General features: G+C 48.2%; 1 protein-coding gene and 1 long non-coding RNA gene across 2 annotated transcripts in view; one reads left to right on the top strand and one right to left on the bottom strand.

Moving 5' to 3' along the window:
- The first annotated feature begins 222 nt into the window (after positions 1-222).
- On the top strand, positions 223-3247 carry LOC109494862. Its single transcript, XR_002149971.3, has 2 exons — positions 223-1634; positions 2747-3247. It is a non-coding gene; the product is annotated as an uncharacterized LOC109494862 (long non-coding RNA).
- A 2459-nt stretch (positions 3248-5706) lies between these two features.
- Positions 5707-23530, bottom strand: part of FTO (FTO alpha-ketoglutarate dependent dioxygenase) — a 440209-nt gene continuing 422385 nt past the window's right edge. The window contains exon 9 of the mRNA XM_045046923.1: positions 5707-8016. Coding sequence (XP_044902858.1) covers positions 7923-8016 — 94 coding nt within the window. The 3' untranslated portion in view covers positions 5707-7922. The remainder of the gene's footprint in view (positions 8017-23530) is intronic.

Raw genomic sequence — 23530 nt, 5'->3', positions numbered from 1 at the left:
GTCATCGTGTTAGCCTTCTCCCCAGCCTCTCCGCTGCCCATTTTCAAATTGTATCAATTGGTAAGGCTTTGGGGCTGAAGGATTTTCATCTTGATTTATGGGTTCTGTGCTTTAGAGATGAAGAAGCCCCACTGACCTGATTCAAGCCCCCGGGGGGCGCGCCGGCCCGGGCACGTGTTTATAATCGGATCCTCCCGAAAGCGCGGAGAGGCTAGGGAAGGCTTGGTGTGTGTCTCTTCTTCTCTTCCTTCCTTTCTTTCTTTTCTTTCCTTAAAATACTAGACACTACAGCAAATTGCAGGTGAACAGCATAGTGCTCAATCTCCAGGCCAAGTGGGCGAAGGGGAGTCTCTGATCCTTAACAGGGATTTGGGCTCTGTCCTTGAGGACACTGATGACCACTGGCTTCAAAACTGGGGACCTGAGAAATAAGGCAGAGCGGGGACCTCACAGAGGGGCCCTTCTACACTACTACTTTGTAAGCAAAGAACGGACGGGGTTGGGGAGGAAGGGCTGTGCTCGTCTTTTTAACCAGAGGACTCCCTACAGGGTGAAAAAAAAAAAAAGTAAATAAACATATGCCTAAATGCTGATTTCTGCAAGTCCGTGGCTTTGCGGGGAGGGCTCACACGTTGCTTTCCAAGTTCTCATGGTGGGGGGCGGGGGGTGGTGGTGCAGAGAGTGGGTTATTGAAATGTTCAGCTGGATCGTGGGAGGGCGACGCAACAAAAAGCGACTTCCACAGCCCTCTCCACGCATTGTCCACCGGGGACTCTGGAATAAACGGCCAGCTGGCTTCGTCATGCAAAAAGATGCGGCCAGTCCCACCTGTCACCCACCACCCCCACTGGGGCAGCAGGCAGGAAACGAGAATGGAGACAGGAGGCCCAGAAGGGGTCCACGGGCAGAGAGAGAGAGATGGAACCTCCCTCGGGCTCTCATCCGGGCCCTTCAGAGCGGGCTGGGAGCCGGGGTAAGCTCGGGGCAGCTCCGGAAAGGCCTGAGAAGGACCCTGGTAAAAATCGAGGGGTCAGGTTCAGGGGCCGGACGGCGCAGACGCGGCCAAACGCACATATAAATTAATCAGACACCTGCACTGAATTTATCACCGGCGCTCTCGGGATGAACATGGCAAAGACATATGAGGCCCCATCTCCGAATTTCCCCAGGAACGATGATGGCGTTTCCCCATAGTCTTTTCCCTAATTCTCTCCAATTAATCCAAGTGTGTAGTTACAGGCCGGTCGACTTAACAGCCTCGCGTTTCTGGGCCTCAAAAAAAAAAAAAAAAAAAAAAATCACACCTTCCTGAGCCTGGAGCCCCTTGCAAAGGCACCCACAAGAGACGCGGCTCTCCGTGGCCCATGTAAAATTGGCGAGAAATAAATCTCAGCGTTGAGAGAGAGAGAGAGAGAGAGACAGACAGAGAGAAAGAGGGAGAGAGAGAGGATGCTAATTGTACCAGGGACGCTGACAGACTTGGCAGAAAGTGTCTTCATTGAGAAATTGCGATCTGAAGTTCTCCCTTGTTCCTTCAGAAACAGAAGGAGAGAGGCATGGGGGAACCTGACAGGAAGTGAGGATCCGAGACTTCAAATACAAACATTATGAAAAACAAGCAACATCTGCAAACAGTAAGTACTTATTTATATTTTATGGAGTGTGTGCTTGGGATTCTGACAGGGTTTTAAACAGAGACCATATTAGGCCCATTCAGAGTCGAGAATGTCCCTTTTAAAAATGCATTACCCCGCTGCTCGGGCAGGTCGGCGGCTCGGCTGGCCTCAGGTGAGCCCTGACCCCTCCCGACCTGGTCTAACAAAACACACATGCGGGTTTGCAATGGGACCGTTTACTGCTCCTCTCTCAAGGTCAGCGCAGGCGGGCGCTGGAGGGTTAGTATTCAGCAGGCTTCTCCCTCAGCTGACAGAGTCGCTTTGAACTTTTCCCTTTTGAACAAATAGGACGGGAAACTGCAAAGAAACAAGGGCTGGGAATCATAGAAAAGAGTGCGCGGCAAATAAATAAATAAGCCGCAAATAAATAAATAAATGGCCAGCCGTGTCCCCGGCAAATGAAAGGCACCACTCCTGGATTTCCAGTGTCTCCATGCATTTGGTGCATAGGAGAAACTTTAAAATAAAGACAATAGAATAAACCGGCTCTCTTTTTCTTCCCCACTCCGAAGGATGAACCCTTTATTTTTGACAGCGAATAAGAGGCAGTTGGCAGGTATGGTGTGCTGTGAACCATAAAATATTTAGTAAGGCAATAACGACTCCCCGGACAGCTTAAGAAAACCACGATTATATTCAGAGAGAAAGCCATGAACAAACAGAGGGGGGGAAATACAAAGAAAGATAAAGGAAGGCCTTTCATCAGGACTTCCTGTCCAATAATGCAGCCAGGCTTGATCCATATGTTTTGAGAAAAATCAAAGCGTCACAACTATCCAAAATGTCAATAGCTCCGGTAAGGAATATTGTCTAACATTTTCTATTACACCGTTCAAGAATTTGCCTCCCAGCGCAATTTGGAAGGAAAAAAAAAAAAAAAACCTCTTTTCTTTCGAAAACACTCAAAGGAAAGAAAGGCGAGGGGGGAAGAAGGAAGCGGAACAAGGCGCATTTCAGTGCAGCGTGTAATACAATAATGCTCTGGGCTCCCAAACCAGCCTGAAAGCCGATCCTCTGATGAAAGTGAGTTCTCCTCCACACCTCTCGTGTGTTCTGTCCTTTCTTTGCAGACACTCTTGCAAAGGCACTTCCTGGACAGTTGGATGTAACAGAGCAATCTCCATGCAGCAGGAAACCAGAGAAGGCGAACTTTCAGCAGCCTTAATATTTGGATAATCCTGCATAATGACTTCAGGGTTGCATCTGGAAAGCTCCACTGGCTCCTCTCCATGCTAGGCGCCTGGCCCGCTGGGTGACCCGAGTAAAGGAGGGGAGGGGGGGAGAAAAGGACCCCCGTGTGTAAACAATTTATTGCTGCCTCGGCGAAATGTAAACAAAACCCACCCACCTTGCCCTGGGGATCGGCTTGGCCTAGCGAGTTTGACAGAACTTGCTGCTCGGCTGGCCTCTCCCGGAGTTGCCTCCCCAACATCCTGGAAATTCTAGAGGGAAAAACCACGCACGAGTGGCCGCTTTCTGTGCCTCGTGGAATCTTAAATAGAATGAAACAGGCCTCCAACAATCAATATTACTGACAAATTAATCTCTGCGAATAAACTTGTTAGCTTCAAGGCTGTCCCGGTGCCCGACATAATTGTTTAAATGAAGTTGGGGCTTTTATGCCAGTTTGTTGGTATTTTTCCTGGCCACCTCTCCCTGTGGGTAGTGCTCCGATTGGCCCGAGGGATTTGGCCTCATCAGATAAAATCATACAGTGGCCCTGACCTTGCTCCTTTAATTCTCTCTCCACTAGGCCTCTGTCTCTGTTTCACAACAAACACTTGCCAGATGCTGAGAAGATGCCCTTAGCCTATCTTGAAAGAGGGAGAAGCCAAAGGGGGGGGGGGGGGGACAGGCAGTGGTTGTCTACATTTCTGTCCAAACCCAGAATTTACCAGAAATAGTTTGTAAGTACCAGGTAAGCAAGGCACTCCATGTCAGGGTTTCAAAATGCTCATTTATTATTTTTTTTTCTTAAGGAATGGAAAGGGCATACAATACTTGTGTGACCTCAAGATTTCTAACCATGCGTGTGGCCGTGGTGGTGTGTATGTGGGGGGGGGGGAGGGTTCACATCCAGAGCTAAAATGCACCCAGTCTGCATCAGTATTAAGTATCGAGATATTCTCGACCAGTTGCTAAACAGCCATTACCCTCAACCCCTGGTCGCTCATTGCCCTGGCCTTTCCCCAGAGCTTCCACCCTTCCCATAATTCAGCGCCTAAGGGGTTAACATCTGGCAAGGCAAAAGGACCCCCAGGACATCCCTGTCCGGTGCTGATTGGTGAGGGCCATTGCTCGCCATTGTATGGTATTTTGATAGAACTCTACTCAGTTCCACAGCATTTATTGCCAAGCCTGAGGTCCTGCAACCTTGCTGCTTGGTTGAGTTTTTACAGAACTTCTGGAGGGCGAGGCTTTCCTGAGCTCTCCTCTCCTTGGGACCCAGTTTCCAGCTGACCTCAATCTCCATCTGAGACGTGGAGCGGGGCTTTGAGACACTCAGGAACATCAGAGCAAACAGGCGAAACTCAGCTGCCTCTTTCCCGAATCACAAACAGTAAACACCAGCAGAAATCAACAGTCACAAGGGTATAATTGTCATTAGTATGTAAATTTTAAAAGCTCAGTCAAAAATATCAATACCTCCCACTTAATTTATTACTATATAAAGATGGATGGTAGTGGAGCATAGCATTGATTTTCAGAGCCCTTAAAAAAAAAAGGCAAGGGAGAAAATAGTCAAAGACAACTTAACACAAAACGCTGTGTCTCAGAATTAATCATTGTGCCTTTTAAAACACACACACACACACACACACTTACAAAACACTGTACCAATGGCCTATGTGGTTCAATCTTACTTGATTGGCTTTTCTGAAAATGAAGAAATGGAAGAGGCCATTTATGTAAAGAGCCCTCTCAGAATGGATTAGATGTAAAGACGGGTTAGCATTTTTACTGTATCGACAGCAGACCATTAGGCAAGCACACTCCAGCCTCGCCACGGAGAGGAAATCGAAGAGAACAGTTCCCTGGCTGGGCTGGGCAGGACAACCTATCAGCTCCGGGGCCCGGCCGACCAGGCTGTCACTGATCATGCCCTCCCTGCCTGCTGTAATTACACCATCACCTTCCTATTTACTAAAGTGCTCATAGGAATAGTCGTGACCACTAAATAAATAAGTGAATTCATCATCAGGTTTAAAACTGTTCTGGAGAGTCTATAACCCTGGGAATTATATTTGTGTCTGAAATGACGCAGAGCTCAGAGCATAATCGTCCCCTGTGCCGTGAAAGGATGGGTCACTTCTCTGCTTGTGACATTTTGAGATGTTTGCATTTATACAGAGGGAGAAGAGGGGTGGAGAAAAAAAGATAGTGAAGGGGAAAAAAAAAGAAAAGAATAAAGATGTCGAGACGTAATCATTTTGAAAGTGTCTGTATGATGCCATTCATTTTGTTTCTCAGGCTCTGCAGCTTTGAACATCCTCCTGATTAATGCAGGTAAACCTTGTTTTGTTTTTTTTTTTGTAGCCTAGATAGGGGTTGTGTCTCCCTACGTCTCTCTCAGTCTCCTGGTGAGGCAAGATTTCCAAAAAAATAGGAATGCCCATGTTTTAAAGTAATAAGATAAGGGTATTATTTGTCTATTTCCTGAATTCCAGGGCTCTGTCTCTCGCGCTCCTCGACAAACCCTGTGAACTCCGGATTATTGTCTTGAGCTTTATTACGGCATCTGGGAAAACTTATTTTTTATAGACTTGTTCCATCAATAATCAGGCTACAAGCCAAGAGCAGCACCTCACATTCCTTCAAACTAGCAATGTGCACCTTTTTTTGAGCAGCATTTTGTCAAGAGAACCCCAGTCTCCGATGCGGGCTGTTTATCAGGGTCCGTGCTTACCAGGCTGATACTTTGAATTTATCGGGACGCTTCAAAGGTATGCGCCGGCAATATAGTTCTCTTCTTCACCCTGCTTATGAAGTACAACTGCGGTTCAAAATGAACATCAAGTTGCGAGCTGTCTTCTTGCTGTAATTGGATTTAATTCATTATCTTTCATTTCAATAAAATCACAGGAAAACACAGGGATATAAATGTGTAGGCTAATTGCTTATGGAAATTCAGGTGCCGTACTTGGTATAAATTTACCTCTTGCATGAGGAAGACACAGTTGTGTCATTATCATGGAATTTTGCAACAATATGTAATTATAGACAGAAGCAGGTGTAATTAGCAAGTCTTTCCACAAAGCAGGTAGCGTCCTTGGTTAAATATTTACAGCTGCGTCAACAGCCAGTAATAATGAGAGTTTTCTCAGCCACACGTTACAGAGCATCCAACAAATATTATGAAAAGTGGTCATTATCAGCCCGGCACGCACTGCTTTGCCTTCCTGCTTGCCAGAAATGCTTCTGTATGGTCTGCGGGACGAGAATCCGGGCTGGGTCGGCTGTGCTGGTTTCATCTGTGATGAAGACAAGTAACTAAGATCTCCGCTTCCCTTGTAGCTCCAGAGAGGAGCAATTAAAGCTGCATATTTAGAGATGACATCAGCCAGGATCCCTGTGCAGAGAGGGAAATGCATTGCTTCTCCTTCCCTTCCTTCTTCTCTCATTCCCTTTTCTGTCCGGAGGAAAGCCACGGCCAACTGCAAAGGTACCGGGAGTCTGCAGGCTTGCACGCTCCAAACTGCCGGCCAAGGGTCAGCCTGACCTGCAGCTGTGGCACAAAATAAAATCAACGCGGCCCACACTGTGCAAACACCCTCTGCGGCTCTTTATTACCAAATGATATGAACTTTGACCCAACCCAAATAAAATTTAATATTTTCTCCCAAATATTTAAAAAAAAAATCATTCTGGGGCTCGAGAGGAGTCAGGGAGTCTGCGTGCCGTAATTTGACATCTGAATTATTCTGAGGCTAATACGAAAGCTATTCGCAAGCTTATTTGGAGATGTGTCAATCAAGATATCACTTGGGCAGGGAAGACGGGCCCGGGCTTAGGGCTGCAGATAGCTTTCAGGGAACCACAAAATAAAAGCAAGGCGAGCTCTGATGAATACGTTACGTCTTCATTCTTGACGATGACATATGTTTTGTTTTTTCTCTCTCTCTTGGTAGAGAGTACGAACGTAGGAGAGCGGTGGCCACAGGATGTGCCTTTTTTCCACACCTGTAAAAACATTTTAACGTTTATTAAAAATGATAACCATAAACAACAAACATGGTGTCGAAACTCGCCTCTGTTAATTTCAACGCGCTGATTAAGATTTTAAGCAACGCTTCTAAATTAGACTGTCAGGCTGCTGTCTTCGACGCAGGGTTGAGGTTCTGATCTCGCGCAAGGCTTGTTTGAGCAAGCAGCCTTTCTGAGTTGATCGTGAGCCGGGCTAGCAACGTTCAGTGTTCTCTCATTCATTGCCGATGAGATGGGGGTGATTCAATTAGCCCTGATTGTCCATGAGATGCGGCCCAAAATAAAACGCCTGGGCTCTGATAGCCTCCTCCCGAGGTATCTCCCAGCTGACAAGTAACAATGTTAATTACCCATTGTTACGATCTGAAAGACAGAATTTTAATTATGTAAATTTGAAGCCATCTTGTTCATATGAGCAAAAAATAAGCAGACAGTGTTTTTCTTCGAGGGAACTGTAATCCCTGTTTGGAATCTCTGAAAGCTTCACTGTGATGTGAGTGATGTGTCAGAGAAGAGTCAACTCCATCCATGCCTGAGCAACCTGGCGATGACTTCTTTCTCAAGAGACAAAGAATAGGACATTGTCTTTGACATTTCTCCTGGCATCATTCTTGGGAGGCTCTGACAGCCAGTTTGCGTGGCCATGTGCGCTCACATAGAGGGTGTCTATAATGGATGGCTTTGCAAAATGCAAAAAACATTTCTAATTTCAATACCTGTGAGGCCCAGCCATTGCCAAACAGAAATTACATCAAACACCTTCAATAATAGGTCCCTCCAGTAAGTTGGAAACTTTTTTTTTTTTTTCGCTAGCCACCAAAGCTGCAGTTAGCAAAATTCCACAAGCTGGAAAAATAAAACCATCTTCTCTCTGGAGCTGTGGAGAATTCAGGGAACCTTCGCATTCCCCGGGGGATCACTTTATTCCAGAAGTTTGTGCTCTGTGGCCGTTCACCTTCATCCGCTCAGCATACCCTGCATCTTTAGGAATCTGTCAAACGTCCGGGAGGTACACGGTACCCAAGGAATGCAGGCGGGTGTTTATGGGGATCGAGTGCGACTTGATCTCGAGCTGAGGCACTCCAAACCTCCCGGGGTTATATGGTGGTGCATACATCTCAGAGTCTTGGGAAAACTAATGGGGTAGAGAGAGATCATGTAACTCAGCTAGAAAAGAATGTAAAATTTTATGATTATATTAAAACGAACAGTGATAAATTACGGATGAGAATTTAAATTTATTAATTTTTAAAGATGAAACAGGAGACACTTAAAAGAAAATGTTTCCCTGGAGTAGAATGCCTAGCCCATGCTCTCACCACACCCCGGACGCTGAGAGGCTGAGTGAAGGGTAATCCAAGTGTATCCTCCTTTGCTGGGTAATCTCAGTGAGAGGGTTTGAAAGGGTCTGGTATGCCTTGGTCCTCAAAGAGATTCCAATCTGGTGCCTTTTTTCCTGCTTCCTGGTCTGATAAAAAAAAAAAATGAGCCAGAGGACCTGGTCCTTACCAATGGAGTAATCTTTAATACCAAGGACCCGCATGAGTTGGAAGAGAAACCTGGGGGAAGCAGGGGTGGGGAGGGAGGGGGTGAGAGAAGAGGAAGGATGTGCTTCACAAATAGGGTGCTTTTCACATCGACAGCCTGGAAAACAGCTAGCTGGCCTTTATCTGCAAGGTAAGGGAGCAGCCAGAGACCCCACCCGAACACCTGCCCTGTTTTCAGTAGGATTTCGGCGGAATGGACTGGATACAAAAGAGTGGCTTATAGGCAAGCCGGCCACGAGATGATAAACGAAAGGAAGTACAGTAACTACCACTAATTGGAGCACTTACTATGTGCCAGTTTATTATTGCCTCACCCCATCACCATCGCGCACCCATTTTCCGGAGGAAGAAACCAAGGCTTGGGGGTACTCTCAAGGGGGACCCCTGGTTGCTACAACAACTGCACTAGGCAACAGGCTGTCCTTCTCGGCTCTGCCCCTCCATCCACTACAGTGACTATTTGTAAATGCTCTGGTCGTGGTCACTCCTCTACTTCCTTATGACCCTCAGGTGGTTCCCATTGCTCTTAGAAGGAAGCCCAGAGACCCAGCATCAGACTCACCTCAAGCCACTGTCCTGGGGCTTAGGACAGTTAAGCAAATGTAGCCGCCAGCCAGGAGCCCATAGCTGAAGGCCACCCCTTCCCCCTCCCTTAACTGACCCCCATTCATCCTTAAGGACTCCACCTAATTTACGCTGATTTAGGTCCCTCTGCCATGCTCCCTGGGTGTCAGGATCCTCCCTTCCACCCCTCACCGTCACTGTCACTGTCCTTGTACTTGTTTGCTCATTGAATTGTGGATCTCCTCCTCCAGGTGCGACGCTCTGGGAGGACAGAGACTATGATCGCCTCCTACACACTGTCTACACCTGTGCCCACGGTGGCCACGGTGGCTATTGAGAAGGTGCTAATTGAGATAAGAATAAACACTGGATTTCCAAGACGTAGAACAACAGTGGAATAATGTAAAATGTACCTGGATATTTCAGTGATATTGGGTTAAATAAATTATTAAGCATAGCACCTGTTTCTGTTTACTTTTTAATTTTTTTTTCAACGTGTATTTATTTTTGAGACAGAGACAGAGCATGAGCGGGGGAGGGGCAGAGAGAGAGGGAGACACAGAATCCGAAGCAGGCTCCGGGCTCCGAGCTGTCAGCACAGAGCCCGGTGTGGGGCTCGAACTCACGGACCGCGAGATCGTGACCTGAGCCGAAGTCGGACGCTTAACCGACTGAGCCACCCAGGCACCCCTCTGTTTACTTTTTAAAATGTGGCTACTAGAAAATTGAAAATTATCACGTGGCCCACATTATGTTTCTGCTGGACAGTATTCGTCTAGACTCAGTGGGATGTCTCATATGCACCGGGGGTTGTTTTTAATACACATTAATAGAGTGATCCCATCCTCCACGTACCTGAAGTAAGAGGCAAATCAGAGTTTGTTGCTCTGTTACTTAAAATCCTTCCGGAGCTTCAAGAAGGAACTCAAGCTCCTCCCCATGGCCTGCAAGGTCCTTCCGGACCTGGATCCTGAGGGGGACTCTAGCCCAAAGTGTTTGCACATGCTGGTCCTTCTGCCTGGGTCTACCCTTCCATGCCCTCTCTGTCCAGCTTTCTCTGACTTCAAGGTCTCTCTCCGGAAGGTCATCCTGAGTCTTTGGGATGGGATGAGGTGGGAAGCCCCATGGGACTGGGGTGAGAAGCCCCACTGCGTTAGAAGTCATTCATTCGTTCGTTCATTCATTCCTTCTATCACTTTATTGCATTAGTTCCTGAGGATCCAACAGGGAACAAAACGAGAGATGCTGTGTGTCCTCAGGGAGCCTACAGACCTACTCTCCCATCGGAGTCTGGGTTCCTGACACGGACCACGTCTTTCATCTCTGAAGCCCCATCCCCGGCTCATAGCCCAGTGTAGGATGCATGCCCCGTGTTTTTATAGATAACAAAACATGGTACAGGCTAATGCCACAGGTCCCACGCTAACGCATTCAGCAACAGGCGTGTTCCCATTCAAGCCTCGACCTGGGGTGTGGCACTCACCTTCTCCCTTCCTGACGATCCCCCTGGGGGAGGGGCTGGCTCAGCCCTGGAGTTACCAGTTAGGCCAGGCATTTGCTCAGGGATTACTGGGCCCCTTCCAGAAGAGGATTACCTTATGTCCAAACCCACCGAGTGTGGGAACAGACCTCCAAATATTTGCTGAGAGTTTCTGACCTTTACCTTCTGTCCCACGGCCCCCCAGGGCCGTGATGTGAGCTGTCCCGGCAGGTGACTGACAGCTCAGAGCTCCTCCCCTCTTCCTTCTCCCTGCCAGCTCCCAGAGGAGCCTCCCAGACTCAGCCCAGGCCCGGCTGGAAGGGCAGTGCCTCTGCTTAGTCACTCTTAATAGCACATAGGGGATGCTCTCCATGTTGACTCTGCTAAGACCAATAATGCCCCTGGTGGTGTCACTTTAATTTGCGCTCCCAAAGGCAAACTGCTGACCTCGGAGCCTTGGAGGATATTGGTTATATTGAAGATGAGGACAGAGTGGGAAACCAGCTCTGATCTGCAGAAGCGGATGGAAAGATGTTGAGGGAGAGCCTGTGGCATTCAAATCCCGCCACCCCACCTCCCGGATGAGCCACTTAACTGGTCCAAAAGGTATCGGGGAAGGTTCTCGGCAACGTTGGGGTTCTCCCTGCAGGCAAAGCCCAGGAGACTGGGCAAGATGGTCACTGTGGACCGAGAGGCAAGAACAGAAGAGGAAGAGGCCGGGCAGAGTCTCAGGCAATACTCCATCCTATCCAGGCTGCGGCTGAAGGCCAGGGTGGAGCAGAAGGAAGAGAGAGGCTGCCTTGGTGGAGAGGGACTTCCAGGAAGAAGATACTAGAACTTCTGAAGGCAGCCATAGGAAGTACAGTGTGCTGGAAACAGGGCGGCCCAATAAAATACTGGAGGCCCAGTGAGATTTGGATTTCAGGGAAATAACACCTTGTCTCCTGAACAACTTAATCGAGACGTCTTTGAATATAAAAAGTGTACATATTTAAGATGTAGAGATGTGCCTTTTGAAAAAATATTTACCTTTGATCCACGCTGTCAGCGCAGAACCCGATGTGGGGCTCGAACCCATGACCCGCGAGATCATGACGTAAGCTGAAGTCAAGAGTCAGATGCTTGACCAGCTAAGCTAACCCAGGAGCCCCCAGAGATGTATCTTAAGATGTAGATGTAGAAATCAAGCTATCACCTCTACAAAGTTACCATTTGTGTGCGTGTCTTGAGATTAAGTTATAATCTACGGGGGGCGCCTGGATGGCTCAGTCGGTTAAGCATCCGACTTCCGCTCAGGTCATGATCTCACGGTTCGTGAGTTCGAGCTCCGCTGAGCTGTCAGCACAGAGCCTGGAGCCTGCTTCGGATCCTGTGTCTCCCTCTCTCTCTCTACCCCTCCTCAACTCATGGTCTGTCTCTCTCTCAAAAGTAAATAAACATTAAAAAAAATTTTTTTTAAATAGTGAAACTCATAGACTCAGAGAGGCCAATGGCGGTTGCCAGGAACCGGCAAATGAGGAGGTATTGATCAAAGGCCACGTAATTTTTTTTTTACTATGGTAAAATACAAGAGACGTAAACGTTACCATTTTAACCACTTTGAAGTATATATATAATTCAGTGGCATTCTTGTGCCACCATCACGTTCTAGTTCCAGATTTCTTTCATCGTCCCAAACAGTAACCCATTAAACATTCCCACCAACCACCCGTCAGGGCGGCCGGAGGGAGAGGGGTCTAAAGGGACACGTGCAGAACCTACGGAGCAGACAGTGAAGCCAGCGTGGCTGGCTGCTGACTGACTTGGGGAGCAGAAGAAGAAGAGGTGTCAAGGACTCTGCTTGGGGTTCTGGAGTGTGGGGGGTGTGGGTAGTACCACTGGCAGAGGTGGACCTACCAAAGGGGACCGTGAGTTCAGTTTGGGACATATTAATATTTTCAGAGTGCTCACCCGGTTCCACTGTTTCCCAAGGCTTGCCTCCATGACTATTTAAATCTTCTTCTTCTTCTTTTTCTTCTTCTTCTTCTTTGAGAGAGAGAGAGAGCACAAGTGGGGGAGGAACAGAGAGAGAGGGGGACAGAGGATCCGAAGCAGGCACCTCATTGACAGCAAAGAGCCTGGTGCAGGGCTCGAACTCACGAACCATGAGCTCATGACCTGAGCCGAAGTCCGCGACGCTCAATAGACTGAGCCACCGGGGTGCCCCTCCGTGATTGTATTTAGTCCTCACCAAACCTTCCAAGTGGAGCTCAGAGGGTTTGTAACTTGCCCGAGGCCACCCAGCTGGAGAAGTCGGGTGGCCGGGATTTGACGACAGGCCTCTCAGACACAAGGGCTGTGATGCTCACCGCTGGGCCACGCTGCCCTCTCAGCAGCCCTGCCTTGCGGGAAACCCTAATCCCTCTCCGCCCCGGATGGATATTATGTGCGATTCTCACCGTCTACTCTAGGACAGGCATCACTTTTCCTTTTTTGTGGTTTATACACTCCTGAACTATCTCAAGACTTACTGAAACAAAGCAAAAAAAAAAAAAAAAGGCGGTTCATTTTTAGAATTAAAAAAAGGATAGACCTTAAAATAAAAAAAAAAAAAAAAAAAGTCCAGCCCAACAGGTGAGGAGGCAGGGAAGGCCCAGAGGCCAAGGGGTTTCTGTTGGATGAAAAGACCCCAAAGTAGGTGTCATCGGGACAGGGTCAAAGGAGGAAACATCTGAAGATGTGTGGCTGGGCGAATACCAAGTAACCCACTCCCCAGGACCACAGGAGGGGCTCCCCCGAGGCTGGGAAGGGGCCATGTGGGGGCGTTACCCACATAAGACCGTGCTGGGGAGTCTTTCCACACCCTCCCCCGCAAACTATGTGTCTCTCCTACACCGTAAAGGGTCGGGGGGAGACTTTAAACGGAGCCGTGGTCATGAGGAGAACTCCAGAGAGGTACCTGGGAAATACAAGATGGCAGGTCTTGCTTCCCTACTAGTCAGGCTGGTGGGCCCTCTGCCCACGGACGGGGCCCAGACTGGCGGTGGCCCCAGAGACCCCCCCCCCAACTCAGCGGCCCCCCACTCTATGGCTTGTGCAGCTGACACTTCCTCAGGCTGCAATCGAGTGCTGGCAGACCCAGCTTCACCTCCTGTCACCTCACTCCCACCCCCAAGCCGGCTTCCCTGAGCCCTCTTGCAGACAGACAGCTGCTGCCACACCCAGGAAAGAGCACAGCGAGGAGAAGGCAACCGGTCTCGCCCAGGAGAGCACACCAGACTCAGTTCTCTGAGGAGGGCCGTGGCGCATGAGGACAAATCAGTCCCAAGGAGGAAAACAAACACTCCTTCCCTTCACAAGGTAGCAAATACGCCTCCAGGGCTCCCTGAGTCCAGAGTGGTGTTGGCAGAAAAAAATAATAAGCGGGCACAGGGGGGCCGTGGGCATGAGTCCAAGCATCAGAGGCATGAGGGCGGCGAGCGAATCTGGGCTCCGCCCGCCCTGCGAAGTTGGGCTCGGGGGAAGGAGTCAGACCCTGTCCTTGGCAAACACGCCGGGTTATCGGAGGTCACGCGGCACTAGTAAGACGGGGCCCGAGCACACGGGATCCTCTACGTCACATCAGTTCAAGGAACAAGGGTGTTGTCGTACCCCCAAACCTAGCATTTGAAACAGCAAACGTTTGTTATCCCAGGTCGGGTATCCTGGCTCGGCCTAGCCGGGTCCTCGGGCTCAGCGGCACTCACGTGGAGACAGCCCCCCCCCCCATTCAGCCGGCCTCATGAGTGCTGGCCCTTCTCCCTCCACACCTCCCCCCACCCATGACCTCTCTGTCCTCTCTCAGCCCAAACATGGCTTCCTCAGGGAAGTCCCGTGGGACCGTCCCTCCCCGCCACCAGCATCAGGGTCCCGCCATGAATGGCTTCCGAAGGACTCTAGCCCAATAGACTGCTCCTCTGAGACCAAATTCCTTCCCCTGTGAAGACCTTCCTCCAAGGGCGGGACTTCTGTTCTCACTGGAGAACAGTGGGCCATTTTACCAATCCACCTCCCCGTTGCCCATTACCCCAGGCCCAGAAGCATGTGTCTCTCCCCAGGTAGGCCATGCCCCTTGACTGGTCACCACATTTCTACAAGGCCCTGCCCTGGGCTTGGCCCCAACGCGGGGCCTTGTTTTCCTTCCTTTGTACACGGGTTGCGGGGAGTGCTGGCGAGCCGGAGGCCCCACCAGGGCTGAGGGTTCAGCTCCTCTCATAATGGGAGGTCAAAAGAAATGAAAACCCACCTCCCTTGCCCCATCATCTGAATTCCTACATTGGCTATGACATGGCTAAGGGGAAAATATTGGATTTATTTTTATGAGTTAGTCATCACCCTAAGGCCCTTAAGAGAAACCGGGCGAAGTGAATCCATTCAGAAGGTCGGGAGGTCATAGCTAACTTGTAAAAATAAATCCAATATTTTTTACTCTGTCTTATTAGATTTATATGATGCAGACATCCAAGGGAGGTTTGTTTAAAAAAAAAAAATCGTCATTTCCCAGCACTATTTAGAAGATTTTTTTCCTTGCCTCAACCAAATACCCATTCCATCTCTAGGTTTTCCGACTGCGTGGCAATCCCTCGATTTTTAAAATGGAAACTTTTTTGAAACGAACACCTGAGAGTCTCCATCTCCCTTCCAACATTGCCTCTCCACAGAAACCAGCACCAATATTTCTGAGCCTGAAGTAGCCAAACACACAGGTTGGAAATAACGGAATATGTTTGTTGGCTAAGGCTATGGGCAGGTGCAAACATTCACTTTTTGGGGTGCCAGGTAAGCGTCCGACTTTGGCTCCTGTCATGACGTCACAGTTTGTGAGTTCGAGCCCCGCACTGGGCTCTGTGCTGACAGTGCGGAGCCTGCTTGGGATACCGTGTCCACCTCTCTCTCTCTGCCCACCGCCCCTCACTTGCTCTCCTATCTCTCCCTCAAAATAAATAAAAATAAACTTTTAAAAACTTATTAAAAAAAACCCTCACTTTTCATCTGAAAAAATAAAGCAGTAGAAGCAGCAAATAGACCCATGGCCATCGCTCAGGAAACACACTGCATCGCCCACACGCTCCTCTCTCCCACTGCCCGGCTGGTTCTCCCTCAGTTGGCATCTCTCAGGTGCCAGTGGGGAGCCTGGGCCGCTCAGAGGTTTTCGGGGATGGTCAGCGAAAGTCCGCCCTCCCTCCTGGATACCTGCTCAAGCCCCCTCCCCTTTCTCTCCTTCCTCGCTGTCCCTACGTTGACTTTCTCTGCAACAGTTTGGAATTTAATTGTAATTGTTTTCTGCCCCCAAGTCTGGCTCCCCTCCTGCGTTAGCTTGCTCCGGCTGTCATAACAAAGTGACACAGATGGGGTAGCTAAGCCACAGAAATGTATTTGCTCTCCGTTCCACAGGCTGGAAGTGCAAGATCAAGGTGTGGGTAAGCCTGGTCTCTTCTGAGGCCTCTCTCCTTGGCTTGCAGACGGCCGCCTGCTTGCTGTGTCCTCGTGTGGTCTTTGTCCAGGTGTGTGCCCGTGTCTAGTCTCTAAATTCCCCCTTCAGAAGGACACCAGTCTGATTAGAGTCCACTCTAAAGACGTTCTTTTCCCTTAATTTCCCTTTTAAAGATCCTACCTCCTACCGTGATGTTCTGAAGTACGAGGACTTAGGGCTTCACCATTTGAACTTGGGGAGCCAAAATTCAGCCCAGGATGCCCTCCCAGCTAGACGCCAAGGGTTCCACTGGCAAGGAGGGTCTTTGCTCAAACGGTGGGGCAGAAGGGGCTTGGCCAATGCCAGGGGCATCAAACCTCCACAGTAAGAGACACAACGATGTGCGAATCATCTTTTAGACTGTCACGTTACCCTCATTCCTGTTACTTCCCAGCTGTGAAATATCTCATTTATGTGCATGTGCCCTCAGACATTCCCTTCTCTCGGATCACTTTTCTCTAACTACAGAACCCCTTCGGATAGAAAAAGAAGGTAACGGGATTAACTGTTTAATCGGCCAATTATGAATGGTGGGCAGTGGGTAGCCCCCATGGTTTGCTGTGTTTCAACCTCTTTCTTGAAACTGAAGTTTCGAATTATCCGGTGTTCTCAGGAGAAAAGCCATCAGTTTCTGCTGTAAATTTCCAAGGCCTCTTTCCAGCCTGTGATAAATACCCAAAGCTAGCCAGATTGATCCTGCTGGGCTTACGTGTCCCAGCTCCCCTTGGAGAGCATGTGAGCAATAATCATCACACGACTGTCTGGCCTGCCAGCCCTAGCTCTTGCCTCTCCCACCCCCACCCCTCCCCTACCCCTTCTGAAGGATGCAAGGGAGACACCCGGGCAAACCCCTTAGGCCAGGAGGCCCAGAGGAGGGTCAGTTCTGGCGTTTTACGATATCCATCAGCCAGTCCGTTACATTTTTTTAAAGTTCATTTTATTTATTTTGAGAGAGACCGTGAGCAGGGGAGGGGCGGAGAGAGACAGGAAGAGAGAGAATCCCAAGCAGGCTCCACACTCAGTGCAGAGCCCGACGCGGGACTCGATATCATCAGCCGTGAGATCGTGACCTGAGCCAAAACCAAGAGTCGGACGCTCGATCGACCCAGCCGCCCGGGCGCCCCACCGGCCAGTGCTTTAAATTCTTACCATCGCAAGCTTCGTTCACTCTCACGGACAGGGCTTTATGCGAGCCAACTAAGCTGTTCTCTGAATGGTATGATTTTCAGGGCACTGAAAGACCGTGGGCCTCCAAATTCCACCATTAAAGCCACTCCTTTGAATTAAAGAAATATTGCTCAAAGTGGGCTCTGTGAAACCCCAAGTTCATATAAGGCAGTACTGGGGGGGAGGGCAAGGAGGAGTTCTTTAAGGGAAGGGAGGGAGACTACATTCTCTTTTACGCACTGTTTTCCCAGATCCTGGCCTGAGGACTGCCACATAGCATAGTCTATGAATCTACGGAGGGTGGTGGTTAGATGGTCAAAGAAGTCTGGGAAGCACCAAAAGCCAAATGAAGGGAGCTTTCTTCCTTCGGGCCTCCTCAGAGCTTTGGTGAGCTTGGGACAGGCCAAGCGAGGGAGCTTCTCTGCAAATATTTATTTGGGGTTAATAATTTCCAAGTGCAGGTAACCACCTGACCAAGCCACCTGCGTCCCGTGGTGCAGTCATTTTATAGATTGAGAGCTTCACCTGCTCCAGGAGGACACAGAAGGGGATGTGGAGGGGTGTAAGCCTGACAAAAAGTGGCCTTTGGGGGGACTTGAGAAGCAGTTGTGTAGACAGGAATCCCGAAGGTCCTCAAGGCCCATTTGAGGGAAAGTCTGACGGAAAGCGCTGTCTCCAGAATGTGCCCGAGCCAACGTGTTTTGGGGACACCAGGGCTGGGAGAGAACAATAGAGGGTTTGGGGACGACGTCAGTTTGCTGGCATTTGTCACCCAGTCCCCAGCAGAGCGGCACATGTCTAGAGCAGGAGAGTCTTCTTGGGGGGGACGGGGGAACGAGCAGGGGTGCAGAAGGACGAGGAAGGAGACAAGCCAGTAGAGCAGAGACTTGGGGCCTGGCACAGCCATCGAAGCGGGTGGGGGTGTGGAGTTGGGACCCCAAAGGGCGCTGAAGACAAACGTTACATAATTCAGGTGTGTCCAAGCCTGACCCTGCTCCCTGATGCCACCAAATAAACACCACCACCCCCATTAAGAAGCTAAGTAGGCTCTTCTCATTCTAGAAAAAAGAGAGACAGAGACAGAGACAGAACAGTTCCCATTCCTCAAAGCTTCAATCTCACCCACCCTCTGATGGGCGGCTGGCATGATGTGCACAAAACGAGGGCAATTTAAAACTCAGGAATCCCGGCTTTCAATAATTCCCTGCAAGGCTTCCGTCTGCGGAAGAGTAAATAACACCAGTGCTACAAACCCTGGGAGCAAAATCTCCAATAACCGCGCCATGCTTATAAACTTTCCCAATTTTCTGCAAATCTCCACCGCGTCTCCCTCGACTTGGGTCTGTATCAGATTTTTTTTTTTTTTCTTTATTGAACATCTGCCTTGGGAGCCACTGTCACAAAAAGTAATAAACACATCAATCCAAAAGAAAAAGAGAGGATTGTGCGGCCCAAACTACGTAGCCAATCAAATTGGCAGCTGGCGCACACACGGGCAGGGCGAGGGCAGAGACACTCTTCCTGGAGGATTTTTCTGGGGGGGGGGTGCAGGGGGCCGGTTGGGGGGCCGGTTGGGGGGGCGGCATGCGTCCAACCTGCGCGTGCCTTCCTGATATGTTAATTGCAGTTTCTGATGCTAATTGCAGATTTCAACCTTTGCTGAGATTTCAAGCCCTGGGATTAATTTGTAAGTCTTAGGTGCAGCCAAAATTTGACAGCTCTTGTCTTGCCCTGGCCTCCTCCAAAATATTAAGGGAACAAGGGAGAGATGTGTCTTGGAATAAAGAGTTCCTCTAAAAGAAATAAATCCACACAATAAATGATTGCCTCTCAAGCCACTACCCGTGGATTCTGCAAACATGTGCTGGAAACGTGATTGCGGTGTTCGGGGTCCCCGAAGGCCCCTCCCTCCCCACCCAAATAACAACAGCAAAAAATTATGCCTGAAAGGGGAAACAAAAGCAATTTATGTTTTCCAGTTATCGTCCCAGAAATAGCCAATGATTACTTGCATACCGAACAGACGAAATCAAATCTTTCACTCCTGCTTAAAAAAAAAAAAAAATCCTATTACAAATTACATTTAACTCACGTGTGTATAGTTTGCCAGTTCTTATCCAATTGTAAATTAGACCAGGGTTGCCTGTTGGGAGCGAAAAGTGGCTTTTGAAACATGTCTTATTGACTGGGTATAAATTACCTGCAGCAGATTTGTGAAGCAAATTTGAAGCAGGAGGTGCCTCCAGGCAATACTGTATTGATTGTAGATTGATAGTCAGCTGATTTTAAGGTGAAAAATAAATATTGTTTTAGCAGCAATTTAATTAACAAATCATTGCACAAATGGTAAGAATACTGTGTTGTCTAATGCAGGGATTTGAGCTCTTTTTTTTTTTTCAATTATCTGATAAATGTTTAGTTTCACGCGTAGATAAATTGTCTTTAGGTATCACTCTCCGTCTCTGTGAATCCACATAAAGCAAAATAATGGTCGTGGGCACCTTGTTCATTTTTCTTTAGACTCTAGAAGTGAGGTTTTCCCTGCACGTCAACGAAAAGAACACACTCTCCTCTTCAGCACTGGCAAAAACCGGAGTTAATGCTGGGGCGCCTGGGTGGCTCCGTCGGTTGGGCGTCTGGCTCTTGGTTTCAGCTCAGATCAGGATCTCGGGGCTCGTGGGTTCAAGCCCCACGTTGGGCTCTGTGCTGACGGTGCGGAGCCTGCTTGGAATTCTCTGTCTCTCTGCCCCTCTCCTGCCCTCTCTCTCTCTCTCAAAATAAACAAATGAGTTTTTTAAAAAATTAAAAAAAAAAAAAAAACCAACTTGAGTTGGGCTGTTTGTAGCAGAGCCCTAGTGGGACGGCCAGAACCCCGGGGGAGTCAGGAGTCCTCCCCTGTGGGGTCAGCTCTGTCCTCAGGCGGTCATGTGATCTCGGGCGCATCACTGCACTTCTTCCAGCCCCCGTTCCTTGAGAGAGATGCCTCCAGCCCCCTCCGACCAGCTCTAGAACTACAGCGATGAATATTAATATGATTTCACATTAATAGCATGTCCAAAACATCCAGCTTTTCTCATTGTGTTCTTTTAGGGGGGAAGACGAAGGTAGACAATAACAAAATCCTCTAACGGGGAGATAACCTCTATGCGGGTTCCCAGAAATCCTCGACCGAACCAATTTTTAAAAAGTATCTTTTCTCCCTTAGTACGAAAGTACTACACAGGCAAGGAAAAGAATGCAGGGAAATTCAGGAAAGCAAACAGGATAAAAATGTTTAAATCCCTATAATTACCTCACCCAGGGATTAACATGTTGGGGAACTGCTGATTCCATTATTTCTCTCTCCTCTCTCTCTCTCTTTCTCCCTCACACACACACACACACACACACACACGCACACACTTCTGCAAAAATGAGATCAAACACGGTTTTGTGAGTGTTGTTCACCAACGAGAATGCTACCATGTCATTAAATATTCCTGCATTATTTTAAGGGCTGCATCACCAAGCTTTAATCAATCAGTCCTGTATTTCTGACCTCCAGGCTGTTTCCAGTTGTCTGTTAATGTAAGACAACTGTGTATTCATCATGGACCGAATCTTTGTACACAGCCGTAATTATTGCTGATGAATCAATTGCAGGGACGGGAACTGAGCTATCTACTAATGTATTTTTGTTTTTAAAGATCAAACTTGTCACTGAAAGAAACCCGTTATTATCATCTTTGTGGAAGATGAGAGAAACCCGTGGCCTAGGGACAGGCCCAACGTTGATTGAGTGGCGTTATGTGGTCTATTTCGTTGGTAATTTTCATTTGCTTTATTTTGTTTTATTTTCGCAATGAAGAGCCAATGAAGAGTTGGTTGCTATCAGTTTTGTCTGTCAAATACCACCGTTCTTCGTAAGGGTGACCCCTAAACATGGAAGAAGGGGCCCAGGAGACCAGTCCCCCGTCCCTCTTCGCATTTCAGGGCAGTCTGCCTGGGAAGGAAGTAGGGGAGACCTTCACAGAAGCCCATGGGCGCTTTCCACCTGGGAGATGGCAGGAAGAGTGGGCAGGGAGGGCTCTGTGCACATAGGAGCTCCTACAGGCCTGAGGAAAGAGGCCATCTGAAGGGCAAAAGAAGCCCCTCTTTTGGGGGCACCTGGATGGCTCAGTCCATTAAGCTTCCGACTTCAGCTCACGTCACGATCTCATGGTTGGTGAGTTCCAGCCCTGTATTGGGTTCACAGCTGTCAGCACAGAGCCTCCTTCAAATCCTCTGCCCACCCCCCCTCTGCCTCTCCCCTGCTCGTGCTTTCTCTCTCCCCCAAAAATAAATAAAAATTTTTTTAAAAAAATTAAAAAAGAAGCCCTGCGTTTGCCACAGAGACTTACTGCGAGAAGTAGACAGCTTTAGGACATTTCTGATTTGCCTTTTCAACAATATTCAAGAGGACACTGAAGCCAGAAATGAAAGCAAGCAGGCCGGGAAAGAAACAATCTGAGATAAGGGAAGAGTGAATGGCGAGAAAACACAATTGATTAATTAAAAACCATCATCTGAACAGCAGGTTGGATACTGCAGAAAATCAATTTAATGAGGTAAGAGACAAATTCAAGACATCTTCCATTATACACATGGGGACGTTTGATAGATACCGATTTACGGTGACAGAGAAAAATGACCAAAGACGCATTTCAAAAACTTAAAGGTTGCCACTAACTGAACAAAAATGGAGTATGTCCTTCTAGATTATTTGTTTAATAATAGGAAGAAAGTAAATTTAATCTGTATGGTTTTTTTTTTAAAGGAAGGAGGGAAAAATCAAACAAGCCTAAAAAAGAAAACAAAATAATAGAAAGCAAATATTACTATCAGAGTTCATAATCAGATTAACTATTAAATATAAAGCCATATAAATGAGTTAACACTATTAAGTTTAGAAGTTTTCAGACAGAGTAAAAAAAAGTTGCTATTTAGTTGGATAATCTTTTTTTTTAATGTTTATTTATTATTTTTGAGACAGAGAGAGACAGAGCATGAATGGGGGAGGGTCAGAGAGAGGGAGACACAGAATCCGAAACAGGCTCCAGGCTCTGAGCTGTAGCACAGAGCCCGACGCGGGGCTCAAACTCACGGACCACGAGATCACGACCTGAGCCGAAGTCGGACGCTTAACCGACTGAGCCACCCAGGCGCCCCTAGTTGGATAATCTTAAAAGAGAAGGGCTCAAAAGTATTAAATAAGGATATAAAAAATTAAGTAATATAATAAGGCTGATTTAATATACACATATCAAGCCATGTTCCCCACAGAGAAGACCAAATTCTTTTCAATTTTCCATAGGATCGGGGTGCCTGGGTGGCTCAGTCAGTTAAGCGTTCGACTTCGGCTCAGGTCATGATGTCACAGCACGTGGGTTCAAGCCCAGAATGGGGCTCTGTGCTGACAGCTCAGCCTGGAGCCCGCTTCGGATTCTATGTCTCCCTCTCTCTCTCTCTCTCTCTCTCTCTCTCTCTCTCTCTGCCCCTCCCGGGCTCATGCTCTGTCTGTCTGTCTCTCTCTCTCTCAAAAATAAATAAACATTAAACAAACAAACAAATAAATAAATAAATAAATAAATAAATACATTTTCCATAGGATCTTTACAAAAATTATCTTTCGCTTCCAAGGATGACCTTAATAAATTCAAAAACAATTCCATTGCTCCTGACAAGTGGTTTTAAGATTGAAAATTGAGCCCATTCTTCTCTCCCCTTCATTTCCCCAATCCCATAGAAATGTTGGAAGGAATTTGATGGTACAAAACAAACTGCAGCTATTCCAGAAAACTGACAGGAAAGCAAGCAAGGGACCCACATTTTACAGGTCTTCTAAGAGCTGCAGAAAGGGAAGGGGTGCCTGGCTGGCTTAGTTGGTTGAGCGTCTGACTTCAACTCAGGTCATGATCTCATGATTTGTGAGTTCGAGCTGTGCTGACAGCTCAGAGCCTGGAGCCTGCTTCGGATTCTGTGTCTCCCTCTCTCTCTGCTCTTCCCCCCACTAGTGCTCTCTGTGTCTCTCAAAAATAAATACACATTAAAAAAAAAAAAAGGAAGTGAAAAATAATCCAACAAGTGACAAAGCGCCTGTATTTAATGGCGGGCATGGAGAAACCCCGAGAAGAATCTGGAGAGTCGAGAAGGCCGGGGAGAACCCCTCCTATTAGAAGGGGCAGGGCTCAGCGTGAGGACGGCATGGGGACTCGAGCAGAGGCCCTGATTCCAAAATGCTGAGCTGAGAGATAAAAGAGAGGTGGAGGTGGGGGTGGGAAGAGGAGCCGAGCCACATCTCCATGCTGGAGGTGAGGCCCACCTGGTTTTCTCATTTTCCTCGCCCTTTTGTTTGTTTTTTCCAGGAAAAAAAATTCCATGC

Source organism: Felis catus, chromosome E2, assembly GCF_018350175.1.
Source record: "Felis catus isolate Fca126 chromosome E2, F.catus_Fca126_mat1.0, whole genome shotgun sequence".
Taxonomy (NCBI): domain Eukaryota; kingdom Metazoa; phylum Chordata; class Mammalia; order Carnivora; family Felidae; genus Felis; species Felis catus.
This window is presented reverse-complemented; position numbering and strand designations above follow the sequence as displayed.